At 38.2% G+C, this 21531-nt stretch overlaps 1 protein-coding gene across 1 annotated transcript; it reads right to left on the bottom strand.

The window, feature by feature from the left end:
- Positions 1 to 643: 643 nt before the first annotated feature.
- TMEM170B (transmembrane protein 170B) lies at positions 644 to 20975 on the bottom strand. Its single transcript, XM_058833176.1, has 3 exons — positions 20443 to 20975; positions 12907 to 13077; positions 644 to 8881 (listed from the first exon to the last, which is right to left on the bottom strand). Exons 1-3 carry the CDS (start codon positions 20537 to 20539, stop codon positions 8751 to 8753), a joined length of 399 nt encoding a protein of 132 aa, XP_058689159.1. The 5' UTR covers positions 20540 to 20975; the 3' UTR covers positions 644 to 8750.
- Between the last annotated feature and the right edge of the window lie 556 nt (positions 20976 to 21531).

Genomic DNA, 21531 nt, shown 5'->3' on the forward strand with positions numbered 1-21531 from the left:
TTAAGGAAATACAAAGCAAATCGAACTTTTTTCCTTTAAAATAAGCAATACAAAGCTTACAAAATCACATGTCCAAGAGATAATAACTAATCATGGTGAATTAGACTTCCTTAAAAATTAAGTACATGGGACAAAAGCAGGAATAACTAGCAGCTATATACCTCAGCAGGATCACAAAAGAAAAAATATAAAACCATTTATATTTATATAGCAAAATATTGACTAAGCATATTTTCCCCAAACAGCTTTCCCTTGTGAGCTGGCTTAACCTGATGAACTACATCAATCTGGTTCTCATTTCTGCAACCAATTTGTTTTCTAAACTACATACACTCAGTTGCATAAACAAATCCTTATTATAACCACAGAAGCAGCTGCCTCAGTTTCTGCTGTAATTAGCCATTTACAGATGTTTCATTTGCTTAGGTATTTTTTTTCCCAAACACTAAAGTTTAACTACAAGAAACAGAGGCCATAGGTTAAAAAACTGTGTGTGGAAACAATGCAGAAATGAAGGTATTGCCACAACACACTTTAGTCTTGTGCTAATACAGGTAACAGTGAGGGGTTTTTTTTCTATCTGTAAATCACAATTAAGACAATTGCAGGAACACACCAGTGTGGTCTACAAGAAGGTACATCATTTAATTACTAATTTTAGCTTTATTTTATGTGTACATCTGTACATTTCAACAGATTCACAAAATGTAAAACTTGTGTTATCAGAGTGTTTCATACAGAGGTTGACACATAACTTCATGATTACTAAGAAGAACATGCAACAAGCTACATAAAGTTTATGAAAATACTTCAATAGAAAATTTTAGTTAAATAAATCAGCGTGAGAAATCATGTTTAACTTGCAAATTTTGTTTATAAGCTACTGTGAGACGTTTCCTACCACCAAAAAGAAAATAAAAGAAATATAAATAATTACTTAAAGATTCTTTAAATCTTACAATTGGACAACTGTTTCACTGTGTCTGCATTCTAAAGAAAGGAAGTGGAAATTGTGCAGAAGAATGTTTTACTTTAAGTAATTGTCCAACTGTTATTGCTGTTTTTCAAAGAACCTGAAAGCATGCAATGGAGACTTCAAACTAAACAGACAGCTGAATGCACATATTTAGGTTGTTAACACAATTGAAATGAAAAAGATGACTACAAAAGTTTCCCAAAATGCTGTGGTTTGTTTGTTTTAGGTTTTTTTAATATGCACATAGAGAATTGTACACAAACAGGGAAATAAAAAAGTTGCTTTAAAAAATGAAATACAGTAGTGTACAGTATTTACAGCTTAAAAGCCATCCTTTTTTAAACTGGAGCTAAACTATTACATGAGCATGCAGTACATCCACAACTCAAAACAAGTACCCTTTGCACACTATAATAGAGTCCTGTACAAAGTATAAATCAACCAAATGTTAAATCACTCTTCTCCATCACTGTTGTTGCTATCTTTGAGCTTCATAACAATGCCTAGGTCACAACACTTCAGCTTAGGCAACTTCATAAAGTGAATATATGAATATCTATTTCTAATACAAGTTTGAAGAATGCATTCTATAAACAAGACAGTTTATGGTGAGATCCCAGCAATGTTATTTTGTTCAAGACAGGCTTGATGAAAACCTGCACTGAAAGAGCACAAGCATGCCAGTGGATTAATGGATATTTTTTACCTTTGTCATTTTTAAAGACTTTCAAATTCCTGTTTTCCTCTCCTAATATTTGTTCAGACAAATCCAAATGGTTATAATAGTTGTATTTGTAAAGTTTATAGTACAACTGTTGAAGTTATCAATACAGATATGCTAAATGCTTTTTCTAACTGTAAAATAGGTATTTATTGTGAGTGGTTTCTATAAGTACTTCTGAAGAGTTGTGTGCTATTCTATATATTGTCACAGGCAAAAGTTTAGTTCTATAGATACCTGATTATTCTCTAAAACACGCAAAATATTAAGGTCCTTCAGAACTTCATTAACTGTACAAAATTTAGACACATTTCAAACAAAACCTCTACCCAAGAAATTTTAAAAAGTTTTAGATTTTTAGCTCCCATATACCTTATATTGATGGATAATTCATAATGGATTTTACAGTGTTGATACTAAATATCTCAAGTAAACCTAGAGAGTTAGGTCTCAAATCAAAAGAAATGCCATTTGTATCAATCAAGTATTGTTTATTTTACTGAAAATGTCTCTTCAGTATTTACTTTTCCTTATAGTTGATGTTTCCCAGTCCACAGAAGAAGCACAGAAGGACCATTATACTACCCATTCCCTTCAACAGATGTCAAATCCTGCCAGGATTCATGCAGTAGCTTCCTAAAGTCTTCAGTAACTACAAGATGACAATTAGAAGTGACAAAATGTGTGTTCTTGAAAGAAAATACTTCTTTAGATAATTTTTTTTAGAGCATAATTTATATACCTGCTACACTGGGAGAATACCCCAAACAGTAACATATCTTCACAGGCTTTGAAATGTCCTTGTGATTACATTTAGAATTTATGTATAACCTGAATTTCATGTGTAACTTCAGGCACAGTTGTGGGAAACAGCAGAAACAAAATGCTTCAGGACATAATCTGTCACACTTTTAGGAAATCCAATGTATGTACTCAGGTGGAATTCTACTTTCTATAACTTCACTTTCCCAAAATTATGTGCAGTTACATACACAAATTAATGAAACAGGATGAAGATTTCACTGTTGTAACAGAGTTCATAGTACTTTTCCCACTGACCTGAAAGGTTGTGATGGTGGTGACCAAAGTGCGACCAAATATTTGACCTTTAGCCCAAAACAAATGTTCTGATGAACTCATCTCTGCTCAAAGAACATTTATTTCTTCTGAAGCAACAGCTGAAGATTTGAACAGTCTTTCTACCTTGGGCTGCTCCCAATCTAAAGACTAAAAAAAAATGTTATAATTCTTAAGGTATCACATCAATATGCTGATGGAATTGTATGTTAAATTTTGTTAACTCTAAAAAAAGGTTATGCTTTAGCATTTTTGTGTATGTAATAAATTATGAACAACATTCAGAATTCCATTTTGTCTCAAATTGCTTGGAATTAGATTGGTTATTAGAACGGCAACTATGACCTATCTCCATGTTTTTTCCCCTTAACTGAAATACACATATGATGAAAGAACCTACTTCTAGAAACAGAAGAGAACTGAAAAATAATTCTCAGGTTCACAATTGCATTTCTAGGCCCTATTAGAGACACATAGTTTCTGGAGAGGGGAGGTAACTGATTAATCCACAATTCATTACACCAAGCAATACTGTTGTGTCTATTTATTTGGAATTATAAATGTGTGATGTTGGATGGCTGTGTACAAAAGCATGCAGTTTAATATACTCCTGATATAAATACTTAGATTTAATGCAGGCAAGGCATAATTAAAACAAACCTAGTGCATGAAATACAAAAATTAAAACAAAAAAGAACAGTTCTTATAGTTAATAGAGCTCACACTCCAGTTTCTGCTCAAATGCCATTATATATGTGCCCCCCACAACAGAACTCAAATACAAAACGTAAGCAAAATAAATATCAATGTACAATATGTTGAGAGGGAAACACTATTTCCTTTATCAACAACAAAAGAGTGTATTTCAAAAATAGAAAGCTACTTTAGACAAAATCAGATGCATGTTGAATGTTCAAAACTGGTTAACCCATTGGTTTCTTAAAAAAAAGTCAACAGCAAATCATGGATAGCCACAGTACACAGCTTAGTATCATAAACTCAGAATTACTCAGAAAATTAAAGACAATAATTATTTGGAAGCTTTTTTTCCTGAAACATAGCTGCAGGTTTTGCACCAAAACAAATTTTTTTCATCTGGGGAATGTCAGGCCAACCAGAGCGGTGCCAAATGTTCCTTAGCTGCTTCCCAAGAGGAGAAGCAAGAGAGCAACCACCTCCAGTATATGCATATCAATGCACAGAGACTGTGGAAGCTCTATTGAATGCCTGAATCAAGGTCAGAGAAGTCGTCTCCAAGGGGAATCTCCAAGTAGGCATCTGCTACTGACCTCTAAACCAAGGAAATAACACAAATTAAACAATATTTGGGTCACTTAAGAAGGCTTTGGGTCAACAGAACCTGTTTCTATGGGTGATTTTGGCTGCCTAGACACTTGTTGGAAGAACAATACAGCAGCCCACACGTTATCCAACAAGTTCCTGGAGTACGTAGACGACATATTTGGAGTACGGATGGTTAATGTGCCAACCAAGGGTGAGGCACTGCAGGACTTACTACTTACAAAAGCTAAGAAAACCTGCTGTGTAAAATCCCAATCAGTGATAGCCTTGGCTGCCATGACCACGGTAGTGGGACCCTGCTGAGCACACTGAAGATCAGTGTTAAAGCAAAGATTTTAGATTCAGAAGAGCAAACTTCACTATGCTCAGAACCCATGGGAAGGGATGCCATGGAGGAAAAAGAAGCTAGTGAGTGCTGGCAGTTTTCCACCAACAGTCTCCTGGAAACACTAAACTGGTTCATCACCTTCAATGTCAGGAAAGGCAAGAGACCTCATTGGTTAACTGTGAACCTCTGGATCTTCTCAAAGGCAGAAGAGAAGTGTACCAGAGATGGAAAAGCAGGAAAATACACATTGAGAACTAAAATGACATTGATAGGATGTACAGAGAACCTTCAGGAGTTCAACAAGGACAAGGCTAAGACCTTGCACTTGACAAAACAATCCAGGAGTGCAGCACAGGCTGGGATAGAGCTGTGTGAGGAACAGCTCTGTGGAAAGGGATCTGGGGGCCCTGGTGGACAAGCAGCTCCATGGGAGTGAGCAGTGTGCTGCTATGGTAAAGAAAGCCAACGGGATTGTTGACAGAATGGACTGCATCAACAAGGGCATCACCAGCAGAGATAAAATCACCATCATCTCACTCAGCACTTGTCAGGCCACACCTGCAATACTGGGTTCTCTGTATTCAGCTTTGGTCCTTGATATGCAAAAAACCCACAAAACCATGGACAGGCTGGAAGGGGTCCAGAGAAAGGCCACAGGGATAATCAAAGGTCTGGGAAGCCTAACACATGAGGAAAGGCAGGGAATTGGGTTGATTCAGCCTTGAAGAAAGAAGGCTTAAGAGAACTTTTATCACCATATTCCAATTTTCAAAGGGTGGCTACAAAGAAGAGACTCCTTTTTTACAAGTAGTCACAAGGAAAAGGCGGGGGGTCATGTGTACAAATTCCTTTGTGATATTCCAATTGGACACTGGAATAATGACACTGAAACAAAATCCACAGGCAAGTGTTAGACTCCCCAGCACTGGACACTTTAAAGATTTGGCTGGTCAGAGTGCTGGGCTACCTTGTTTAGACTGTGCTATTGACAGGAACAGTTGGACCAGACCATCGTTGAGGTCCCCTCCAACCTGGTACTCTATAATTCTATGATCATACTGATAAATTGAAAGTGTGTGGAATGTTTAAATCTTTGATAGCAGCAGCTTCTAAAAAAAACCAGCAGCTTTTCCACATTAAATCATATATTCAGTACTCCCCCTTCTTCCAAATATTAAACAGTGTCAATGTATTATTTGTTCTGCACAATTCAGAATGTGCCCAGTGATACAAGGCAGAGACAGGCAGAGCTGATCCAAGATAGTGCTCAAACATCCTGTGTGGACAACACTATTGTCCAAGGGGAACCAGGGTACCATCAGTGCCATTCACACCCAAGATATCTTTGTAGCTTAATTAAGAGGGGCAGGGGGAGGGGAGGCTATTGAAAAGAATTCTATTTTTCTTGGAAAAGCTGTTTCAGTTAGCATGTGTCAGGCATAAAACACACTCCACAAAGCTACCATTCATTCATATATGTTTATATATATATATATATATATACACATACACATGCTGACTAAAGCACCTTATGCTTAACAATGCTGTTTCTAGGGATATGGAATGAAAGTTCCAGGTTTTGCAGACATAAGGCCACTTACACTTTCTTTCACTGCTAGAGTTATTGAGCAATATGTTCGTGCTGTGATCAAAGAGCACCTCACAGGCAAACTTTTTATCATTAAAAATTCCTCACAATAAACAGCTGAAAACAAACTTCTGTCAAATAAAGCCTTGTCCCTCCTATGCCACTTAAGCATTATATTATCTGCCTGTCCCTTGTTGCCCGGCAATAATGCCATATAATGCAGAGAAAACTAAGCACACGACAATATTTTAAAAGTGAATACAATGACCATTTGCAATAAAAATTATTTGGAGAAAGGTAGCTTAAAACCTGCAAAGATGCCTCCTGGTCCAAGGGGGAAAGTTACAATGGCAACAATTGCATTGGCACAGTAATTAAAATGAAAAATGAAGTTCATCAACACAAGCATATGTATCTCATCAGTTATAGCAGGAGTCTGCTGTAGTCTAACTTGGTGAAAGACAGAAAGCCATTGACCAGTGGCAGAATAATAGCCTCCTATTAAAAACAAGAATTGAGATGTTCAAGGACATTTGGCACCTGTGGAATAACTCTCAGTGTGAGATAAAGGCATGAGACAATCTGAATTAATGAACACAGTGCTTCATGATATGGTTGGTTTTGATCCAGACAAGCATTTCCAGGTTGTCAAATAAAATGTTTTAAAGTCTGTTGAACAAGACACGGTAGCAAGGAACCAAACTGATTAGAAATAATCAAAATAGAACAAGAATGAAGACATGACAATTTGTTTTAAATCCTCTCCCCTAAACATATATGTAACAAGGCACATTAGGAGAAATATATTGAATTACTTTATTAATCCATTTGACTTAAATACCTGAAATCAGTTTTCTCACAATTTAAGAAAATGGGGAGAAGTTTAAATTGCTTGTTACAGATGTCATAATTTCATTGTCTACTAAAGTGCAATGGTTGTGTGCCAAAAAGTACAAGCAGAAAGTAAAAGACAAAAGACAAAAAAAAACCAAACCACAAACAAGTTTTTGAAGACATTCAAAAACAGTGAGACCATATGTATTTAGCCACATTTTTAAAGCAATTAAAAGTAAAAATAACACCGTAAACACAGTAAAAATAATATTTATAAACCTATATTTTAATTTGTTCCCTGCAAAGCCCATAACTTCATATGTTTTTCAAACAAGACTTTGATGCTTCTAAAGAAAACAAATAACATTAGCATTCCCAGTACTTTAAAGAAAGGTATGTGGAATAAGATAAAGTCAGACAGGCTAATTAATTATATTTTTGAAGTACTAAGCAATGACTGGATTGCAAGTTATATTTTAAACATATTCTTTTAGGTGTGCAGTAGGTGCCAGTGTTTGTGACAGTCCTGAAAGTGTTTTTGACATCATAACAGCAAAACATTTGAGTGATTTACTCCCCGTCATCATTAAGAGACAACTGCTGAAAAGCATTTAGTTGAGAAAAAATGTAAAAGATTCCTTATTCTTCACAGAACTTTATGCCCTTTAAATTTTGCATTTCATAAATAATTAGTCATTAGACTTAAAATTTTTCTTTACTCCAAACACTCACATTTATGACATTTCACATGCACAACACCACTCAGTCCCTTTTAAACTAGAAAAGCACAATCTACTGAAAGCTTAAGCATTTGAAAGTTCCAGGTATCTTAATCTTTACAAAGATACAAAGTGTTCAGAAACAAGGTAGTAAATACTTTAGTGCTGCCCCAATTACAAATTTTTGTTGTATGGTAACTATTTTATTACACTTAATATTTTTGTTCAGTAGAAAACAAACATATCATATTGTTACCCCTCTCCATTTTCCTCATAGGTGTATTCTCTGAGAGTTTTTTATATTTGTGTGTTCCTTACAGAATACATGTAGGGGTAAGGGTCCTATCAGTGCTTAATTAAGTATAGGGAGTTTATTTGCAATGAGTACTCTTTTTCTGAGGTTTGCAGAAGGGCTGGTAACCATCTGTATGTTTAAGACAAAATATTTTCGAGGAAAACATCAGTTTAGGATTTGTTTGTGCATATACAACAGCTTGTACTTAGTAACCTTCATATAATCTCCTTAAACTCCTGATTTCTGACAGGCTAAAATCATGAAGAAATGTGCCAAAGAAAACTGCCACGAGCCATTCTTCACATAGTGCTAATTATATCAGGGTTCTTAAAGCTGTGGTTCTTAAACCCCATCAAAATTAATCTACATTTTGAAACAGATCTAACAGTTGTTTTGAATGCTGAACAAGAATATTCAGCATTCAAAGAGATTCTTCTAATACACACAAGTCAGTTATCTTGCTATTTCACCTGAATTCAAGGAGAATTGTGCACATTCACAGAATTCTTCTACATTCCAGAGCTTACCCAGCCACCCGCTCAGAATTAAACCCCAAGTTTGGCACACGCAGCAACTTTCAGGACGGCCCCTCTGTTCAATTCCAAGGTGTTAAGGACAGTGATCCCATCACCAAGCCTGGCAGCTGCTGGAGGTACTCCATCTCTGCTTGGCACGCAGGGATCCCCCCTCACCCATGACGGAGGCACGTTAAGGCGCAGTGCAGGAGTGCAGCAGTTCCAACACTAGAGGACAGCCTGATCATTTGACTGAGCCTCGAGATTTGTAGTGCACTTTCCACATAGCTTCCTTCCTCTTGCACTAGAATTCGAGTTCATAAGCTGATGAATCCAATTTCAGGAAGCTTCTCTTCAAATCAAAGATGTTTTTCTCCCCGCTTTCTACATAAGTTTCAAAGCGTTGCAAGAATTCTTGAGAATGAGATAATTAATGTCAGTACTGTCTGTCCAACGCCAAAGACAAGAGCTTCTAGGGGAGCCATATTCTTTCCTGCTACTCTGTAAATTCCAGCTACCGCAGCACCTAAGAATCACAAGGAAAACAATGATCAAATCACAGAAAAAGCCAAGGTTTAAATATGTGACAAATTATCTACTCTATGTGTCAGCTATTTATAGAACATTACCAAACACTGTATTACTTCATGGCATTACACAATTATCAGCCTTGCTTGTATTTTTATAGTTAAATATATCCTTCAGGAATGATTTTCCCAATTGAACCAGATCAACTTTTCCATCATCAGTTTAAGAAAATCAAATCTTGTTCTTTCCCTGTCCACGTCTTCAAATTTTATTTTATTTTTTTAACATTTTTGCCTTGCACCAGTTTGAAAAGGTAGTAAGGCAGTCCTCTAAAAATTGACCAAGTCTGAAGAGTGGTTTAATACTGTTTGTATAGGCAGGGAGAAGACAAGAACAATAAAGCTGCTAGTGTCAACAAAACAATTGTAAACACACATTTACCAGCTTCATTTAATACTTCAGATGAATAAACTGGTCATACCATATGAGTTTATTTTGACTTAAACTACTCAATTGGAAACAATTGTTTAGCAAAACCAGGAAAACATAAAAAAGGTCAAAGTATTGCAGTGTTTTCCACAAATGTGTATGAGAGGAAATTTCTAACCAGTACAATTAGACTTAAAGCTATAAAGCACATAAAAAAAACCAACAAACCAAAACAAACTCAACAGATCATTTTTCTTCTACAGCTGTGTACAATATTTGAAACATTTGAAATATAATATCAAGAGGCCAGGATCAACCAAAACCAATCCCAAACTTAATTGTAGACCTTCAGTATGCATTGTCTCAGATGCTATCTAGTCATAATTAAATACCCTTGGAGATCACAGAGGCTTTTTCAGGCTCAAAGAGAACTGAAGAGTCATCAAAACTTTTTCAAATAATATGCAAGAGTTTTTTTTGAAAAAGGGGATTTTTTTTGGTTTTTTTTTTTGCACAGTCACTAACAGGAATAGACTGCTGGAGTGATCAAAAATCCATTAGCGACACAGAAATACATTGAGTCCCAATAGATTTTCTGAAAGTACAATCAGCATCTGAATCATCTGACATCTTCAAAAAGTAACACCTCAGTTTTACAGTAGCTTTAGGAAGAGTAGAACTCATTAATGATTGTGGCCATAACAGTATTTATAAACACTATTAATCGTAATGTTAGGTGATTTTTGGATTAATTTATTTTCGTTGTTGCTTTTTTAAAAAAAAACAACCCAAAAGCACATATTCTGTAAAGTATATTTTGTCTGAAATATCTCACCAGAAGGCTAGCCTTATGGTATTTGACTCAGCTACCTTTCATAAGCTTTTCCATTTCTTCCTTGGCTAGCTGCTGTCAAAAACTGAAAGAGATCATTTAGACTGAGCTCACTACTGACATTAAAATTATTTTTCAGATTGAACTCTTAAAGCAAATTTAAATTGGCCAGAAACGTATACCAGAACTGTCACTACTAGATCAATAACAGAAATTTTGGGCTTTGAGAAAACACTGAGATACTCTGGGAAGTATCCAGAATAAAACAATAAAAATTTGGTAGTCTGCTAATTATGTATTATTACAGAAATAACAGTGTGCAGAACAACCTGTAATGCATAACCCAGCACAGCTGGTATAGAGCCAAAAGTATGTACAATAGGCTGCCAATGAGGGAAATGAGAATTTGTCACCAAAAAGGAGTGTGCTGGGGAAGAGGAGGAAGGACAGACCCTTCTGGATCAATTACAGCTGAAGTCCTTGCCTTAAGCTGCCTGGTGTTTATATATTCTTGTTTGGCTTGGTGGGATTTTTTTTGGTTGTTGTTTTGTGGGTTTGTTTTTGTTAGGTTTTGTTGGGTTTTGGTTTCAGGTTTTTTGGTTGTTGGTTTTTCTTTTTTACTGTATCCTCTGTTGATTAGTAATTTTTTCATACTGTTTTTAATGACCTTTAATTTCCATGATTTTTCAAAGTGTAGAAACAGAGGAATCTCCTGCTTTTCTATATGGTGGTAAAAAGGTCCCAGACATCACAAAGTCTGAAAGATCTCCCTGAGCAAAATTAAACTTACATTGTGAATAGGCTATACTGCCTTCATTCTCCTACACAAACAATGCTGAAGACTGGAAATACAAAGTGGAAATTGAAGTCAGTTTGCTATTTCAATTTCTTAAGCACTGGACCAGGCATATTCAAATAGCTGATACTTCAACTCACATCTCCCAGTTTGCAACACCGTAGCTATTAAAAATCCTCTTTAATATTTGATCACCATAATTTGCCTTCAAAAGCTCCCCACAGAATTTCTTTCAGTATGAAACAACTGAGTTCTGGCCAGAAAAAATACTTCAAGGTAGAAGTACTTGCCTAACCAAGTTGCAATGCTCTTTGCAAAACCCTTGGGAACAGCATAACAAGTCTACAGTCTAGGTTTAGAGAAGTTCTCAGATGAATATGCACACAAACAGGACTGCTTATGTGCTGAATGTTTTGACCTGAAAAACTGGATGCCAAAAATAAAACCATGTTCCTCCTCTTTTTATGCAAAGATAAAAGACACAAAGTACTTTCATTTGAGAGACACTGATCCTGAAACCTCCCCACCACCACAGAAAGCTGTGAAAGTCTCTGCTCAGATCTCTCAGCACCACATTTCCTAACTTCAGTTCTTCAGAAGTGCTCATGCACGCCTGACTTTGTAACAGGCCGCTCCCATTTTAATCCTAAAACAAAAATCAGGATAACATATCAGGCACTCAGCTAGTTCCAACTTGCCTTAGAAAAAAACCCCAAAACTATCAACCCAACACCCCTGCAAAAATCCAACAAAAAATAGTTACATTGAACTGTACTGTGTTAAATGATGGAAATTCTAAGCTGACAAATTTGCAGCAATTAAAACAACCTTTTGAGGAAAGTCTTAGTGAACCTTCTCATGACATTTGTATTTTTATTTAACCTTGAAAAACAATAGTCAGGAAGGTCTTTCAGCAGCAATTAGAAATAATCTGTCACAAATCCTCTCTGAATGTGTCCAAAACTGATAGTGATACCACTATTCTGACAGCCTGGGCAGAACACAGGAAAACCAAAATGAAAGGTAGGAAGTCTTGCCTTCAGACTATACGGTGGTTGCTAGATTTATGGCTCCTTACCCTCAGAGACCTTTCAAGTTAGGCAATCTTTTCTGCAACACCGAAGATTTTGAGGCAGAAACTACTGATCAGTTAACATAGGCACCATTCAACACACGGATTTTAATGTTGAGAACTCCTAACTATCACTGTTTCAGACAAACACACTCTACTTTCCTGAAAAAATAACATCTACTATTTTTCCCTCCACAACAGAAAACTCAGCATGCTCCTACTTGCTTGGGAAAGCTACTGTAGTCCTTTTATAAGTTTGATAAACAGAGCTGGACATGATAAAACCAAAGAATGAATAAAGTGTTCTACAGGTTTTATGGCCCATATTTCAGTGCTGACACAGATAACGAAATTTCTTGGGAAAGATGGAAAAGCAGCATCTGGAACCAATAACTCTAGATGAAGAAAGATTAGCAGCATTTCCTCAAAACATTCTTGGCAGCACCACTCGTGTCATATTTGGTCAGGTGTAACTACATAACACACTCCTACTTTTTGCAATATTTTAAACACGAGTGTGGTTTTTAACTACAGCTCTGTGAATCTTCCGGCTTGAACAGAAAAAATGGTTGCATCTATCTGAGGATACAATGTCAAAAAATAAAAATTGTATCTTGAGTGGCAGTCATTCATCTAATGCCAAAAGAAACTCTGTAACAGATGCCCTTGACAAACAGTACTTCACCTAGAACATCAGCAAAGCTTAATTTTTTTTTTTTTTTTTTTTTGGGAGGGGGAAGTCACTCTATAACTATTGCAAAATCCTTAATAAACAATTAACTCAGAAAAGTAGTTTTGGTTTTGTTTGTTTTAGAAGTTAGATGTAAAATAGGAACGGAAAAAAACCCCAAAACAACAAAAAAAAACCCAAACAAGAACAAAAGGCAGACTTACTAGTTATCATTGCTCCAGTTATAGAACCCAGAAATCCAATGCTGACCACAATGACAGAGATCAGCCTCCCCTGCCTATGCCTCTGCAGCATCACAAACATTAATACTCCCACAGCACCATGGACAAAGAGAGAGGAGAAGAGCGCCCAGAGGAAAACCCAGTACCACATCTCTGAAAGAAAGCAGTCAAATAAAGGGTTAATACTTTTTAGACAAGAACTTTATAAGCAAGAAACTTTAAAACATTGCAAACAATCAACAGTAAGAGAAAAGCAATACTGATTTCCATCTTAAAAGTGATACATGTGACACCATCTGCACACGTTCAAGACTCTTTCCTCATTTCAGCAGTCTGTCAGAAAGGATTAGCTGTATTATGTTAAAAATTATAAAAAGGATTCTGGCAAAAATCTTAATTCAGATGTATTTTTACAAGTAGCCATAATTCCTTTAATGGCTTCTTTAAATAGTGTTGATTGTAATTTCTTAGTAGGAATTGTAACTTCTTCTGTAGAATGAAATACTCTCTGACTCAAAGACTGAACGAGGAAAAACTCAAGAACAGGTTTGGGGTTTGTTTGGGTCGTGAGTTTTTACTTTGGGGCGGGTGTGGATCTTTTGTCGTTTCCCAACCCTCACAAATAAGAGACAGCATGAGGTAACATCAGACGGGAAAACTGAGATTAAAGACTTTGGCTTATCTACACCCAGGAGCTGCAATAGACTGTTTCATCAAATTAGCTTCAAAGATGCAAATAAAAACACTATAATTTCAACAAGAAATTTTAACACATCTAACTCCTCGCTTCTAATTGCTTAGTACAGAACTTCAGAGAGAGGTAGTGACTATTATTTAAATTACTAAAATGAGCATCAGATCTTGAGAATGTTTGAAGCACAAACATTTCTTTGAAGAACGGCAGACAGGATGAGTACCTTCAAAGAAAAGATCTGGAACCATCTATGGAGCTACAGACTAACTGAAGAACCTTTCTCACTTGGTGTTTCTGAAAACATTCTATGAATCAAAAGGGTAAGAAAATTAAAAAAAAAATCTCTTTTGTTTTAAGTCAGCTACAGTAGGTATGTATCATTACAGAATTTAGCAAATTAGGGTACATATTTCATAATCCCATGACACTGTCATTAATTCAGTATTTGCTGCAGTTCCCTCTCAAAAATAGAACAAAACAAAAAACCCCAGCTTCCTTACAAAAGCAAGATACTTAGTACTTATGAGGCAAGCCTGTATTAATGTAGCTTGACTCATATCAACTATTGGAGAAAAAAAATACAACCCAATTAGCTAATTTTAAAAATACTGAGCAGCACAAAACATACCGTGAAAAGATGCTGAGAATAAAATGTTGCTACACAATAACCACAGCCCTGGGAGCCCATTGTCAGTAGGATATGTATATAGATAGCACAGATACAGAGTTTATGCTTTTTTTATTTAGCAGTACTTTGGGAGTAGCTCAACCTTTCCCCTTTCACACAGGCATAAATGGCAACACTATACCTGCCCAAGGATGTACAACTCCTCTAAATCATGATAGCCAAAAGCACTTTTGAGAGAGCAGCAAGGAAAGTGGCCAGCAAATCTACATCCAATTAATACTTCAACTGTAGTTCAAGGTGCAACTGTTCCTTCTGAGTGCCTGGATACATGCACCCACATCCTGAGGGAGGCTCGGAGCAGCTCTCCTGAGATCCTCCATCCCTTCAGCCCAGGCCCCAAAATGGGTCTCAAAAATCTTGGCAAAGGGATAATGACCAGGGTACTGTTCCCCTAAATGAATGTCTCATCATTCTCAGAAGTTACTGTGACAGAACAGTTGCAGGAGTGTCAGGTAGTCCCCTGACAAACCCCCTGACTAAAATTAAGAAAGACTGACTGAGCTAATGTGTGGGAGGAGAACCTCTCCTGCTGTCCTAACAGGCCTGGGCCAATACTAGCACAGCCTGGGTGTTTCCATTGTTTCATTCAAGTGGAAGCACGTGAACAAGAGGATTAACCTAAGATCTACCAATACAGAACACGGCAGCCCTGTCAGACCTACAGTTTGACAACAGGGAAACAAACTTTAGGATTTAATGACCAATCTGGACCAAGAAAGTCTGCGGGAATCTGACACAGTCATACCCCGTAATTTCTACCGGATTTGTTAGGCATTGCACCACCTTTGAGGAAATTGGTGTTTGTAGGCATTGTCAACCTTTATCAGGTAGAAAAGACAAATGATTTCCAGTCTTAGGAAAACTCACTAGGATGACTGTATTTTTAGAAGAAAATGAAAGCTTATGGGAAGGTTAACTACTCCCCTGTAACTAAGAAACCAAAAATATTTACAAACTCTTACACAACAAAATAGCTCCACAGTGAGCAACTATCTTCGGTCTTATTTATGTTCCAAATAAGGCTCAAGGAAAATTAGCATCACCCCTCACTTTATATTTAGGGCAGGAGACTTGGAAATAGAAAAAGGACCAAAATGTCCTGTTGGCTAAAGGAATGTAAACTTCAGTTCTTTGTAACACACTTTCTCCTCCTACTCTTTAAAGCAGCAGGCATATTGAACAGTTAGTTAGAGAACATCCAGAAATATTCCTTGTTTGACACAAAACCAGTTGGAGCTTTGTTAAACTATGACCTCCCTTCATTAAAACATCACCCAGGTCTTAGGAGCTGAAACAGGATAAATCACTTTGAAGCACCTTCCCTAGGAAAGGCCAGAAGTTATCCTTTCTTATCCTCCTTTATTTACTCTTTCTATGCCTGCTAGGTCAACACAGTCATTTATTTACTTCTGTTCATAGGGTGAGTGATGAAGCCAGCCAAGTAATTTGTTTAACAGAGGTGAACAAGGCATGAAGAGAGAGAAAATATTCCAGCAAATTAGAGGAGACCTTAAGCTCTATTCATGTAGAGGACAATGTAGATGCTCTTACCCTGATACGGTGAGGGCAGAGAATTATTCATGCTCTGTAAAATTCAATATCATCTAACCTCTGAATCACGAAGTGAGATGACTCTCAAAAACAGTATGTTAGAATAACACTGAAAGACACAAAGAATGGGTTGGGAATAACACTGAGAGGTGCCACTAAATAATAGAGAAAGAGAATATGGACCTCTGAAAACAAATGGTCAAGACTTCACTTGTTCAAAAATGACTGAGGAGTTTGATTGCTAATTGACTTGCAACATCTCTAAGGAAGAGGAAGTGAGACTGAAGTGTCTCAGCTATTTATGTCCCATACAGTGACTGATCCTTTAGGCAGCATAAATTTATGTATTGCTACCCTGGCAAAAAAAAAAAAAGCAACTTCAGTCTTTGTGCAGCTATTCTAATCAGCTGGCTCTTTTGACAACATGAACTGCAGACAGAGCACTTTGCTGTTACAGAGGTAATGATTTACCTCTATCTGTCAGAGAGATTCAAATACACACCTAGCCTCAGTTTATTTAGTCATGTCCTCAAAGAGCATCCCAAAAGAGACATGACTAGCATAAAATTAAAAAAAAAAACAACAAACAACAAAATACTTGCAACTTCCTTTGCTTGACCCTAAGAAAATGTCAGAGTTTACTTTTAGTGTATCCAAATTCCTTAAAGTCAACAAAAGACAACAAACCTGTATCAAAACTCCACAGCTCCTAGAGAAATACTAGTTCCCTCGGAACTAGGGAAGGCACAGTAATTTACAAGCACAGTGACATTCAGTATATTGCAAAGATGTTCTACTAATAAGAGCCACTGAGATACATTTTTCATGTTTAAAATTCTTACTGCTTAAACTGAATAGAAGATTTAAGACAGTGTTTATATTTCTTTACTCTGGTTCGCCTTAGTTGGGGATGTTTTTTTCCTATCAGAAAAGCTGCAAGGCTCAAATATCTTGTAATTAATGCCCAATCGTACCAGTTTTAGTGTACTTTGTTAATTTTGATACTCATACATATCAGATAGAAAACATGCATACATTATGCTTATGTACTATAAATACACATTATACATGTATTAGTGTAGGCATACACAACATAAAAGATTAGGAAAATATTTTTTAATGCATGTTATTGTTTAGAATGACATTCATATCAATTCCACCTTATCAAGACTTGAAGTTGCACTCCATCAAGAGTTTCCTCTTACACAAGGAAAGTACATAAATGATAACATTTTCAAATATTATCTCTATATATATATCAATATGCTGCCCTACTGCCACTCAGCTTCAGTAAACATTGAGTATCTCCTTAGTCCTTCATCTTCAGCACTTTTCCTCTAGTTCTAAGCTCGTTTGGCCAGATGAATAATGATTGCCTACAACATGTCATAAATCAAGTGATTCACTCCAAAAAAAAGTGTCTCTCTATGTCCAGCCCAAACCCAGTACCCAGCCTACTACTATTAGCTACAGAGGTAAGTCAAGCAATAAGCACCTGTACTAAGAATACAAAAATACAAATTTAAATCCACAATGTAGCACACATCAAATTTAGTACTAAAAAAAACCCCAGTAATGTTACATTCCTGTAGCTTATAAACTCAAAGCACTCAGATGAAGTGACAGCATATCATACCTGCAAATGTAATTCAGCTCTTTACATGCTGCATTTTTTTCTTCAGCAGCAGGTCCTGTCCTTAATTATTGTATTAACTTGTACTTTCAAAGTTATCAACAATGCACTCAAATTGTTGTTTGGAGATGCTAACGTTTTTGCTTCTTTGAGTGGGGAAAAAAGCACTTAGCTGAGGAGCATTTAAATCTCAAATTACAGACTAGTCCTCTCAAGTGACAGCATAGGGAGCAAAGAAAATCCAGACAATCTGGGGCAAAGGAGCACAGAATGGAGCTTAGGAGCTTCTATTAGTGTTAGTATTTTATTAGTATTATTTTTGCCAAGTCCTTTATTGTGGAAGCAGCCTTTAAACAATTTTTATTTTACTGGATACTAAAAACGGGATTTTTTTCTCCTCCTTTTGCAGTTCAAATTCAGCTATCTGATCTGCTCTAGCAAACCCTGATCTAGCACTAATTCTAAAACACAACAGTTCACATAAAAGAGGTGTTCTTGTGATTTACTGAAGGATGTAACAAAGAGTGAGGCAAAAGCCACTCCACCTCTCCAATGTCTCCTAAAGCCTTACTTCCGCCTCCCAAGAGAGGTCAGGAAGATGGGAACCAAGCACACCATGGTGGTGGACCTATGTTGAGCTAAAAGGAGCAACGCTTGCAGCTTTAGCTGTTACTGGTGTGATGTGTATGTGGCAACAATGAACCTGTCTGTGGTCTCCTGGGCATCCGAGGCCACGAGTGAAAGACAGGATTTCCTTTCTTTATGTTGAACCTGATTCACAAATATGGTATAAAAATTATCTTTTGCATTGACAAGAAAAAGAACCCACCAAAACTAAGCTATTAGGGCATGAAGCATCCCTGGCTTAGGCTGGAGTTCACATCAGGACCCTGTTGAAAATTTCAGAAAATTAACATACTTTTAAGAAGGATGCTGATAAAATTTTGCAACATGTTTGTGAAAACATAATCAATATGGTTTATCTCAAGGAGATAAATCTTTACTTGTGCAACTAAAAGGACCACAACTTTAAGTTCAAAAGCAGACAGTCCGGAATATTCATGGAACATGGTATATTAATGATTTTCTTTTCCCAATATTGTGTAGAAGGTTCTGCTTATACCTCAGAGAGGTGCAAAAGGGAATGGATTAAGTAGCCAAAGAAGATAAACGCATTCACAAACCAATTTTCTTAGGTTTTGAACAAAGTTTACTTCAATAAGTAGTAAGAAAGGGCTTATGTAACCAGTTCAGCTTTTGGTTAATATCAATCATTATATCAATATAGATTCTGTCCTGTGGAAATGATTTTTAAGTCCAGTGCAAGTTTGGGACTGTTGATAGTCCATGAGAACATTGAGCTCAACAGGTTATGGCTGTAAGAGCACCCTGCATTTAAGCACCAATTTAGAAACTGCAATTATAACTGTCTGTGACACATTCTCCAACAACACTATGATGGATAAAAAATTATTTTTCATATTTTTAAGTTAAAAAGAAAAAAATCCACATTAGAAATGCCTTATGCAAGCCCTCATCTTATTACAAAAGCACTGAGGAATGAGCTGATTTTAACTCTGGGCACTGAATTTCATAGAAATGCCTATGTTGCATAATGATCTAATAAGAAAAACTTTATAGAGGATGTCTGGCACAAAGCAAAGCAAAATCCATTGTGAACTTTTTCCTTTAAGAGCACAAGTTTTTAAAGCAGGTACGTTAAAGTGACTACTCAGGAAGTGAGCTGTATTTAGTGTGTCACCACACTAATACCTGGAAACTTTAATTATCAGACACACACTACAAAGTTCACAGATAAGATAAATATTAAAAGGTTAATCTTTTTTTTATTACACTAAGATGCATCCTGTAAGTTAAAAGAACAAGAAAGATGATCACTTTCTGTTTGCTACAGCTTCAACTTCAGCTACACCTCTGTTTTCATCTCACTTCTATTTCCATCTCACTTCTTCCACCTTGAAAAGACTAAAAAAAAGAGAACAGAATGTATCTATTAACCATTATTATATGGTTACATACAAAAAGATTTCATAATACTCTTTCATAAATATTGGAATATTTCCATAGCTGTTTAAAACCCACCGCTACTCAACATTTTCCACTAATCTATCACCACCTAATACACCCCTACAACCGACTAGAAAGAATTTACTCAGTTACATCTCTTTTACTGACACCCAATCCCTGCTAGTTCAGAGCTGTATGTTTTTGTTTACACATGGACAGAATAAGGGAGGATACCCCTCTCCCCTGTATGCCTTGGGTCTCACGGTAGTCCACACCCATTTGCCAGCCTGAGACTGAGCAGAAAAAAGCAGTTCTTGCCAAAAGCCAGCCAAAGCTCCCCTCTCCTAACAGAGGGTGAGGACCTGACTCTACTTTGGTTCACAGGATTTTTTTCTTAACAGCTCAGTCTTTAAGAATCCCAGATTGTTAAGATTACAACTACTTGTCAGAAAACAACTGTCACCTAATTCACTCCCACGGGTCTCGTCGTCCACAGGTATACACAGGGGGGAAGTCTGTGACTATCCACATTCAATTTTACGGTCCTCTAGTTGTTTTTTTATAGCTCTCTGTCAAATGCCAGTGAGCATATATGCACAAGGGGAAAAAAAATAAAACAAAAAACCAACCACCCCCACAAACACACTCCAGCCTTCCATACATATTTATTTATACACTCACACACACTTTCTCTACAATCCTTCACTCACGCACAGGTACCCATCACTCGCACACAAACACACACACGATACATCCCACAGAACACGCACGTAGGCACCCGGAGAGACTGGGGAGCACAAGCCCCGGCTCTCCCTAGGCGCAGCACAGGGAGACCACCGCCACTCCCACGCCCTCCATTGTGCTCCAGCCCCGGAGCCCGCCCGCCCCGCCGAGCGCACCCTCGCACCCGCACGGCCCCGTTACCCGTGAGGCTGCGGAGGACGGTGCCGTGAGCCCACAGGCTCAGCACTTGCTGCACCGACAGGTTGATCATGGAGTTGTCCCCCGCTTCCACCTTCATGGTGCCGCCGCCGGGCGGGCTCCGGCAGCCGCCGGACCGCGGGGCGAGAGGGAGACGGCGGCGGCGAGCAGCGAGAGGGCGGGGAGGCGGCGAAGGGAGCTCCGCGCCGCGGTGGAGACATCGAGGACGGAGTGGGGGAGGCGGCGGCCGGGGGGAGCCGGGCGATCTCGGGGGAGGAGGGGAGCCGGCCGCTGGCGCTTCCCCGCCGCTCAGGGGCAGGGCCGGGCGGCGGAGCCCATCACCATCATCATCATCATCATCATCGCCGCCGCCTCCTCCTCCATCAGCAGTGGCCACCGCCGCCTCGCCGGCGGTATCGTCACCCCGGTCACCGGCATCACCTGGAGCGAGGGCGGGGCGGCGGCGGGCCGTCCCTCAGGCGGGCGGCTCCATGCGGGAGCAGCAGCGGGGAGGCTCCCGGAGGGGAGCGGGAGCTGAGGGAGCAGCGAGAGCTGAGGGAGCGGGAGGGCGGCCCCGCGCAGGCGCGGCCGGAGGAGCCGGGGGAGGAGTGCGGGCTCCTCCCACCAAAGGGAGAACCAGAATTCGGAATCACAATTTGACTCAAAGAGAGCGGGAAAGACTGGGCATGTCGTGGAAGCCCAAAGAAACTTGCGTTAGCAAGAAGTGTGTCAAATAAAATCTGTACACACATGTGTAGATCTAAAGGGGAAAATAAAGTGATAACACTCCATGGTATTAAAGCTGGTATATAAGCTGATGCTTCTGAGGGCGTTTAAGCATCGGAGAAGAGCAAAATGCAGAATCTGAGTTCTGATGGGAGCAGTGTTTTCACCCTGCTATCCCTCTGAACCTCGTAGTTCCACCGTCACTGTGGCCGCAGATTAAAGTCACCGAAGGTTAGAAAACGTCAGAAATCGTGAGCGAATCTTTATTCTTTATTTTATGCCTTTGTGGATTTCCTGTAATAAAGAGCGTCTTTAAGCTGGACGCGATTTCTTTCTTTCAAAACTTCTTTTCTTTCGAATCACGGG

This window comes from Poecile atricapillus, chromosome 2 (genome assembly GCF_030490865.1).
Source record: "Poecile atricapillus isolate bPoeAtr1 chromosome 2, bPoeAtr1.hap1, whole genome shotgun sequence".
NCBI classification, from domain to species: Eukaryota; Metazoa; Chordata; class Aves; order Passeriformes; family Paridae; genus Poecile; species Poecile atricapillus.